Source organism: Corylus avellana, chromosome ca1 (genome assembly GCF_901000735.1).
Source record: "Corylus avellana chromosome ca1, CavTom2PMs-1.0".
NCBI lineage: Eukaryota > Viridiplantae > Streptophyta > Magnoliopsida > Fagales > Betulaceae > Corylus > Corylus avellana.
Window position 1 is genome coordinate 1,269,472 of NC_081541.1, and position 10,118 is coordinate 1,279,589.

Sequence of the window (10,118 nt, forward strand, 5' to 3'; positions counted from 1 at the left end):
TTGTAACAGGGGTATCACTAGAACATTAGGTTTAGAGAGAAGTAAAAATGACAATATATGTTTTTAACAGTATAATGGTACTTGAAAATTATTAAGTGGAATAGAGGTATTTTTGGATGTGAAGCTCGATCTCAGTATAACAAATCAAATCAAGAAAAATTCTTAAACACATTGTTAGACATACAAATACAATAAAGGTCTGGATATATATATATATATATATATATATATATATGCAAGTCATAGCAATACAAAATAATTAAAAAAAGAATGTGCAGATATATGCATTTAGCACGTTGTTATTTGAATTTGGAATTCCAAATGAGTTTCAAACCTAGGAACCTTGTAGACTAGGTTTATCCTTTGCATTTAACTCTTTGGTGCTTGAAATATGGAAAATTCTAGTAGTGGCTAACTTTTGTTTCTACACTTGATTCAGCATGAGAAGGCATTACATGCACTGGCAAGTGCACTTTTAGAGTATGAAACACTTGGTGCTGAAGAAATAAAGCGCACTCTTCATCCTTTCCGTGAAGGACGGCTGCCCGAGCAACAAGAAGAACAACAAGAAGATGGGGACCTTGTATTGGTTTAGAAGTTGGCTCCTTTTTCTTGTCTGGAACTGTAGGGGGAGGAGGCTCTGTACAGTATATTTTTAAAGCACCACAGATGATTATTTATACTACTTGCAAGTTGCAATTCCCCGCTCCTCCCATTACAGTGTGTGTTAATGCAAGTCAGTCTATTCATTCATGCCCCTGAAGCATCTCTGAAGCAAAGATCTGGCCTCTGCTATAACAAACAGTCATGTATTATTCGAGGAATCCTGTATTGTTTCAACTTTTGCCCCCTTTTGGGTGGAATTTTGAAGGAAAAAATACATTTATGTGAGAATATAGGCTCTTTTCACTCTTTAAAGAGTTTTCTGCTCAGTGTGGTCTAATCTTTCCATTTGTATGGCACTAAGATCAAGGTACAATGGTTGAAAAGCTCTCACTAACTAACCAGGAACATTGATGGCATTCTAATTGAATTAGATCCCTTACAACTGGGGTGAGAGAGAGAGAGAGAGGGGGTCCCGCAGCACGTCTTGCAGTCTAATTCAGACACGAGATTCCGATTCCAAGACATAATAACTTTGAAGTAACCTTCCCGAGTCGGGAAAGGACTTGCCAATGACCCCATTGTAATAGTATTACATGTGCCAATTTCACTTGTTATATTACTCTACATTTCTTCAAACTTTATATGTTAAAGCTGACACCCCCCAAACAAAAACTTTTTAGAACGGGGGAGGAGAATCGAATGAATCAATGACCTTCACTCACAATAACCGATCTCCTACCAAAGTATGTTAAAAGATGGAGTTCAGGCACCCTAATTATTCTCGAATTCCCATAAGTCCTATCTAGGTGCCAGAGCAGCATATATATATATATATATAACCACAACCACAATAAAACACCTTTAACAGGGAGGGAACATGAAATGGTGGATAAGTTGTTGTAAATCATGTGGAAATGAATATAATTGCAGAATGACTAGAATTTCTCCTAAGAAGCAGCAGCAGCAGTAGCAGCAGTTGTTTTCGGCTAGGAAACAAGATTGCAAAGATCTCCGCATGATTGGTGGAAAACGTTTCAGCAGCACCTTAACGCACAAACATATTTCCTGCAGTTTTACCATGTCAAGATTAAAACCCTTACTTCCCCCCAACCATCTTTTGAACATATATGATGGACAAACATTTAAATACAGATAAATATGGTACTAATAAATAGCAATTACAGGAGACTCTATCTTGATCACTGTCATCTTTTCGCCAGAATTCCATTAAATGCAACCAGAAACCACTACTTCTGCATAAAACCAAATATACAAACACCATCTCTTTCCAGCGCATATATACAACCATAAAAGCATACCACTGCCGGACAACCCTGGAGAACACAGAGAAGAACCCGAACCATCTTCTTTCCCACCTTTTTTCAAAACTTTTTTCATTCATGAACAGTTTTAGAACTCATATAAAAGCTGTGGTTGTTGACCTACTAAAGATAGGAAGTCCGAATATACTTTTGAAAGGAAGAAAACGTAGCAAACAAGAGGAAGGTGAGCGAGTATGTATTGATGGAACTAGTACAATTGCCAGTCTGTCTCCAAAGACTCCGAGATACGAAAGCCTCGGAAGCTTCATCCATGGCAGTCCAAGCCTCCGCCACATCCCCAACCCCAACTTTCAGATCCGATCAATGGGTTCAGTTCGATCCTGCACTGCACGCCGCTCTGATACATCAGCAAGTGATTTGAGATTGCACCTGATCAAGGCCTGAACAAAGTAGCAAGTCTCATCCTTCGTGTTCCCGTCAGGCACATCTACAACAAACGACTCGATCACCAGAGTTCCTGGTCTTCCTTCAATGCTCTCCGGATGGAGGGAAATGATTGACGAGTAGTTCTGAAAGAACCAACCAAAGAAAGGGTAACAGGTTGACCACCTTTAGGCATATTGCATAATAACAAAAGAACTAAAAGATCTAGCAAGAAAGCAAACTGGGTCTAACTTATCCAACTAAAATCCTGCATAGAAACTTCAAGGCCCTGGATTTGATCAAAATGCTTGAATTCTAGACAGATATCAGTACAGATGCAACTAAGAAACCAAGAAACATATTAATATAAAAATAAGATTTGAAACTTGGACAGAGGTCTACTCTGGCCAGCTGGAGCAACTTCCTTCATTTTTCCAGAGAATATGAAACGCACGTGCACAAATCGGCCTGAAGGCCCTGGAAAATCCAAATTCAGGCCCAATTTAACTTTAGCTGGAAAAAACATGACCTCTTTATGTAGCAGGATCATACTTTAGAAAAACAACAAGCCATGGAAATTTCTTGATCCTAACTCAGAAGCTGGTATGATCATCGGTAGAACTATACTGAATTTTCATAATTAGAAATTTTCTCAACTGCCCAAACCTTTTTAAAACTAACCAGATGAATTAAAATCTTCCCAACTACTCGTTTTATATACCTCTAATCAATCATAAGAATGCAAGGGCTTGATTTGTATCGCAGTAGTCCAAATTCGTTAAGTATCTAGAACTCTCTTCAAGTGGGATCAAATAAATGGACAAAATGAAAATGCTGTATATAACACCTGAGTCAACTGCATGTTGGAAAAATTACCACAAGAAGAGGACCCAAAATGATGTAAAACAGAAATGCTGATAACCAGAAAATTCCACTGAATTCAGACAGTGCCAAAAAGAAAGGTTGGAATGGGGACTTATATAGTACGTGAATACAAAGATCATATTTTATTTTATTGTTGGGAAAAAAAGGTGAATAAGGGGTTAAATCAGAAAAATAAAGAGATTCCATACCCTAAGTCTATGATCCCCTCCAACTATCCTCATGCTGAGTATATGCTCATCATCATCAAGAAGTTCCAATCTTTCTGTACTTGTAGTGGCAGGAAGCCCAGATTTAACATCAACTTCTCTGAGACTCCCAATCTCAAGGTTCCCCTGTGCAACACACCTGCTGACAAATGGTTTGTATTTCTGTGGCTGATCGAATCTTCTCACCAAGGACCATACCTGGTGAAACAAAGCAAATGTCAGAAATGGAATAAGAACACCATGCAACAACATTCCAACCATCAAGTTTCCACAAAAAAAATAGCATTCAAGCTCTATGAACAAAACTCGTTTCTTCATCAGAAAAATATCGATATCAATATTCTCTTTTATACATACCCTTCTTGGTGTCCATTTGATTTTGCGGTTTGAAAAATAGCAATTTCAAAACATAGTTGATGAGAATGTAATTTTTAAAAACACAGGCATTTCATTTTAAAAACACAGTTCGACCTTTAATATCATCTGTTTTTAAAAACGCATCACCTTGCCTGCAGTTTGAAAACATTGATTTTTTATGTTTTCAAAACTGCTATTTTTTTCATATGCACTCCCAAACAAGACACTTTCTGAGATTTTGTTTAAAAATGCAATTTTAGCCTGCGAAATCATGGGGCCAAACACAACTTAAGCAGTCAGGGTTTGGGTGAATTAATTTATTTCCTGAAAGAATCTATCAAACACACCTTAACTCAATATTTGGTTGAAGAGAAAGCAGAATAAATTTTAAGACCCAAAAACAGAGCTTTATGCATGTGTTCTTGACAAAAGATGCAAAACCTAACTTAGACAGATAGTTGTAATAGGTTAATTGAACTAGGAGGTTCACATTTCTACATGTCCTCAGTATTTGAAATTTCAAGACTAATTGTTTTCTTTTTATACATATATCCTCAGCAACCAAACAGAACCTTTAGCAAAACTTTCCAAATAACCCATTGCAGCCCATTACAATAATTTGGGTAACCTAAAGATACTAAGCCAGTCAATCAAAAACCGAAGAATTTTAGAGTTACAAAACCCTAAAAAGCAAGAAATAAATTACAGAAACACGTTCAAATAATGAAACTCAGATTTTCCATTCTAAAGCTTCAATTAAGGCCAACAAAACTGTTTCAATTCGTTAAGAAAAAGAAAAGAAATCAACACTTTTTAGCAGATTTACCAATCTTTGTAGGCCAAGAAACTGTGCCTAATACAGTTTTAAGCAGCTTTTAAGTTCGCCATCTTTTAGAAACTAGGAAACTCTTCCCTTGATTTTCTCAAAAGAACAATCAAATTCAAAGAACGAGTCCAAATGATCGGTCGAACTCAAAAGAACCACCAAAATCAGGTCGAAACATCAAGAAACGCAATCGAGAGACATCACAGATCGAGATCCACCACTCTCAAAAATCTCGGTCAACCATTACAAAAATTACCAAACCTCCACCGCCCCCCCCAACCCCCCCAAAAAAAACGAACTTCAAAAATCACAAATTCAATCACCGATCCTCCAAATTCCTCATACAACTCAACCTCCATGCCAATCCTCCAATCTAACCAGAAAAACATACACAATATACACGCACACACACATATACCCCTATATCTAAACACACTTACTGACTTACATATATATCTGCATATACATATATATATATACATATATGGGTGTGCGTGTGCGTGTGGAGAGAGAGAGAGAGAGAGAGAGGAAGAGAGATTACGAGGGGAACAGGGGCTTTGATGTGCTTGACAAGCGCGGAGCTACACTGGTTCTCACCGGGCTCATGGCGATGGTGCCTCCGAATGTACTCCGACTCCGCGGCGCTGAATCCGCCATTTCCAATCCCATTACTATTCCCATTCATCTTGATCACTCCACAAAAATATTTAACCAAACACGGCTTAGCTTCTCTCACTCTCAAAACAGCATCACAAAAGATCGACTCGCTCGGCCGGAAAACGGAGCTCCGATCGCCGGCGGACGAGGACCTCCGACAAGAGCTTCTAAGAGATATATAAAGGTCCAATAAAGAAGACGAAGAAGAAGAGGAGGAGCGTGAATGAGACTCACACCGCCATAGCAGACCTACCTCAAGCCTCCCTATTATTATCTGAAATATAAAATAAACAATTGCCAATAATATTTTTTGTTTTCATTTTATATTAAAAAAAAAAAAAGTTACACAATTTTTTGTTCTTTATTGATCTATAAACGCCCTTCGTATGGCACATAAATTACATTCCTGCCATAGATTTGTCCGTATCTGGTAGTTTGGCTGTTACGATCCTAGTTTTTACTGGAATGACCTTGCTTTTGCACTTTATTTACGTGTACAGTTACAATTGAAATAGTAATTTTAGTACTAGGAGTACTAAAATTCGATGATATTTATTATGGTGAGGCACGAAATGAGTCAGTCATGTGGGTGTGATTATTATTAGGTGATAATGATGGGATCCAACTTTGTAGGAGTAGAATTGTGTGGTTGTGATTACCTATTTATGATCTTGTTGTGCATTTTCTGGTTGAGCCTATTTTGTGTTCTAGCAACTAGGAACATTTTTCCCAAGTTGGAAATTAGACCAGGTTCTTCTTTGGATATATCCTATTTTTGGTTATTTTACTTTTCTTAAAACACATAATTACAAAAAGTAAATAAATAAATCTTCATCATCCAAAATTTCTTAATTTGATAACACTTGTCAGCATGTCGAGTACTGCTACACATTCTTTGATATATATAGTTTTTAAAATTATCATTGAATTTGACATTGACCATCGTGAGATTTTAATGGAATGGTAATCTAAAAAATACATCAAAGAGCGTGTGAGTGTTAAAGTACTAGAAGTATGTGTAGCATTTCTTCAAGTTCTTTTTACAACTTATTGACACTTATGTGATAGAAATTCAATCATATGCTTACATGTGTCAGCAAGTCATAAAAGAATTATATACTAGTTATATATAAGTCTAAAGTTACTTGTGTATATATCAAGATTGATTGAGGGGCTTGAAAAAAAGTTTGAATTTCGTCTATATTATCAGAACATGTAAATAAAATGTGTCGTGTAAAATCTTGTTATTGCACTTAATATTTTATATCTTTCGATGATGATAGTTTTTAGAATTATAATAATGCAACATATCAAATAAACATCTCATAAAATATTATACAAAGTTGATATGGCATATTCTAGACTTCTTGTAGCCATTGGATAAGCCATTGTGTGATGTTTATGTTGTAGTAGCATTACTCTTAAAATTAATAGTTGGACTCATGAAAAGTTGTAGGTTTTTAGAAGCAATACCAATGTATCCAAATAATGTTCATATTTGTTAGGAAGATTGATACTTTTAAGAGTCTTTTTTTAGTGAACCCCCATAACATAACACGTTGAGACGCTCCACAATCCAAAAGCTTAAATCTATAAGTTTAAGCCCAACGATGCTATAGTAATCACTTACACTTTTTACATGTTTATAATATAAAATTCTATCATTTTAAACTCACACATACTCAACATTAGTGGACCAAAACATGTAAATGAAATGGTCATATAACATACTTGAACCTCAAGAAGTATTTACTATAATATCTTCTTTTCTTAAGAATGAAAACTTATGCTTTTGTTTTTAACTCCTAGATTTGTTTGGATAGATAACTTTTATTTTTCACAGGACGTAGTTTTTAAAAATATGTTTTCTCCTACAATTAATTTTAGGTCACGGGCATGATAATAGGATTCCCTTTATTTTTTATAAGTGACCAATCATCTTCCAAGACTTGCATACAAAAGAAATCTCTAAATACACTCACACTATCATTTAGAAATGACTAATTAATTTGAAGCTTCTCAATAATAACTTATAAAACATAACTTTATAAATAAGCAATATAGAATTTAACACATGAATGTCTTTATAAATCATTCGCTCTACGTGAGCGACTCATCTTTTTAATACAAGACTGAAGTATTACAATCTTTTTATTATCAATAAATTATCATCCACGAGTCATATTATAGAGCATAATTATCAGTTGTTATATCACTTGCCATCAGTATTACATGATCAATATGTTCAGGGACGGAGCCAAGAAATTTTATGGGAGGGGGCCAGTCAAATTTTTTTTTTCGGTTCTTTAGAATTTTTTTATTAAAAAAAATTATTTTTGTTGTTTTTTATAAACTAAAGACTACTGTAAGGGCAAAAAAAAAGTGGACATTTGAAAGTAAGGGCCAAAAATAAAAAAAAATTAATGGGTATGGGCCAACAAAATTAAAAATAGGGCCAAAAATTTTTATTGGATATGGCCAAAAAATTTAAAAATAGGGCCAATTTTTTTTTTTTAGAAGGGGTCAAATGACTAAAATTAAAACTTTAACTTTACTTTTTTTTTTTTTTACTTATAATTTTTTTTCTTTATTTTGGGGGGGACCATGGCCCACCCCGGTCCCGTCCTCCCTCCGTCTCTGAATATGTTGCCATATAATTTAAAAATTATAAGTGACATAACATCATATACATACTTAAATATAATAATATTTTTTGTTTTCGTAAGAATAAAATAAAATTTTGATCATAGACACTTCTCGAATCTTCTGTTAATCCCATCATTTTATGCTTATTTAATTAATCATACACTTGGTTTCCACGCGGTCCATTGAAAACCTAGAATCACACGCGCTTTATAGGAATGTCTATAGCACTGTCCAATGCCTGTTTGTAAAATACATCCTGTTTGTAAAATACATCTTTGCGGAAATCGATTAGTACTTAGACTTCACAGCGCAGCCTTTCTTGAAAACGCTTAAAAGGACGAATATGTCTCTGTAAAGATTCGAGAGTGGAATGAACGCTCTGTAAAGGAGAGTGTAGTGCGCTTTTTCTCCAAAGTTAACACTAGGAACCGTGCGTAGAAGGTCAGCCGCACGTGATAGAGTAGAGGGTGGTCTGTAAAAACAGATGGTCAACTCTTAGTAGGGGCGTTTTCGTCAACTCCGACCAATGAAAATAAGGGCCCGTTTGGGAGTACGATTTCAATAAGTGTGATTTTAAAAATTGCGTTTCTAAAAATTGCGTTTTTAAAATTGCTACTTTTTTAAATCGCACAGGCGTTTGGTAAAACATGCTAAAAAGTACTTTTTTTTATCAATTGAGTGTTTGGATAACATTAGCATATAATTGCGGTTTCATGACCAAATTACCAATAACGATGAATGAGACAGAGAGGATGAAGAAAAAAAAAAGAGAGAAAAGAAGGGTTTTAATATATTTTAGGTTGGTATTCTTAGTATTTTTTTCATTCCCGCTCTAAAAAAGGTAACTATTGCGCCAAATATCTTTTTAATAGAAATCGTGATTTTGTTTCAAATTCGCACTTTTTCAAATAAGCACCATCTAATCAGCTTATGGAAATCGCAAATTTTTTTGCGATTTTAAAATTTGCGTTTTTAAAATCGCAATCCCAAACACCCTAAAATTGCGATTTGGTTTAAAATCGCAGATTATTTTTTTAAAAACGCACTCCCAAACGCACCCTAACAAATCCTTCCATTTTCTTTGAAGCTTGTGTCTCAAAAAATCATATACCTACCTTCGTTAGCCCCATGAAAAAAATAAAAAATAAAAAAAATCCCAAATTTTGAAAAAGTTAACAAATACTCTAATTTATAATAATTTGAGAAGTATTAAGGAGCCAAACAAATAAATCCAGAAAAATGTTCAAACTAACGTGACAAGAGTTTTTAAATTAAAAAAATGCAATTCTCTCTCTATTGCCTGTCACTCACGGTCTACGACGTCAGTTTGAAAATTTTTCTGGGTTCATTTGTTTGGCTCCCTAATACTTCTCTAATAATTTTTTTATTTTCTTATGGAATTATATAAATTTTTATATATAGGATATATTGAAGAATCTCATAAAGAGCGCCATGTTTTGATTGCAAATTTATTCCAAAATTTTGAAGATTCAATAAGTGTATCAATGTAATTGAAAAATAGCTACGATGAATATAATAATTAACCCGTTATCACTAATAATCAAATATTAATTGGTTTTTTGCTTTAGATTTAAAAAGGTATTCTAATGTGACATAAGTGTGAAAATTAGTTTTGGGTTTAATTTTATTTATCAATTGATTTGCATCATAAACTTATCATGCTATAATTATAGTGAGGAAAAATTGTTAAATAGATCTATATTATTAAGGTCAATTATCAAATCAATCTCTCTCCAATTTCGTCCATTTTAAGTTTTACGAAATAATAAAAAAAAGGGTGGCAGGTGGTCACATGATCGACCTCCAACCTCCACTTGCCACCCCTTTTTCCTAAATTTATTTTGTAAGATAAAATTGCAATTATAATTTTAATAACGAAACTTAACTCGCGATCTTTAAGAGGGGGGGGGGGGGGGGGGGGATTTTAGAATTTTGAGCAAATTCTAAAAATCCCATAAATTAATTTAGTAATTTTCTCAAACGTAACTATTGTATATGGTTAATTACAAAAGTTTTTGGCAAAAGAAAAAATTAGTAGTTTTGATGGGAGTTTGATATAAATTGAATAATCGGTAATCGGATAAACAATCTCCGCCCCGCGTCATAATTCGTTGGACTTTATAGCTAAATTTGGAAAGAAGTCATGCTTACGTATATGAGCAATGAAAGTTTCGCAAAATTACAAAATCCCTAACATACATCCAAAAT

The 10,118-nt window shown here is 34.4% G+C and overlaps 2 protein-coding genes across 2 annotated transcripts in view; one reads left to right on the plus strand and one right to left on the minus strand.

Annotated features, from left to right (window-relative positions):
* Nucleotides 1–932, plus strand: part of LOC132177318 (ATP-dependent zinc metalloprotease FTSH 11, chloroplastic/mitochondrial) — an 11,174-nt gene extending 10,242 nt beyond the window's left edge. Inside the window, exon 17 of the mRNA XM_059589590.1 lies at nt 440–932. Coding sequence (XP_059445573.1) covers nt 440–595 — 156 coding nt within the window. The 3' untranslated portion in view covers nt 596–932. The remainder of the gene's footprint in view (nt 1–439) is intronic.
* Nucleotides 933–1,737: 805 nt separating this feature from the next.
* On the minus strand, nt 1,738–5,512 carry LOC132167240 (abscisic acid receptor PYL8). The gene is made up of 3 exons (XM_059578148.1): nt 5,128–5,512; nt 3,386–3,601; nt 1,738–2,458 (listed from the first exon to the last, which is right to left on the minus strand). Exons 1-3 carry the CDS (start codon nt 5,269–5,271, stop codon nt 2,240–2,242), a joined length of 579 nt encoding a protein of 192 aa, XP_059434131.1. The 5' UTR covers nt 5,272–5,512; the 3' UTR covers nt 1,738–2,239.
* Between the last annotated feature and the right edge of the window lie 4,606 nt (nt 5,513–10,118).

Coding starts and splice junctions, on each gene's coding strand:
- LOC132167240 (XM_059578148.1), bottom strand. CDS start 5,271: ATGAATGGGAATAGTAATGGGATTGGAAATGGCGGATTCAGCGCCGCG. Junction 3,602..5,127: donor TCAAAGCCCCTGTTCCCCTC/GTAATCTCTCTT, acceptor TTGTTTCACCAG/GTATGGTCCTTGGTGAGAAG. Junction 2,459..3,385: donor GAGGGGATCATAGACTTAGG/GTATGGAATCTC, acceptor TGGTTCTTTCAG/AACTACTCGTCAATCATTTC.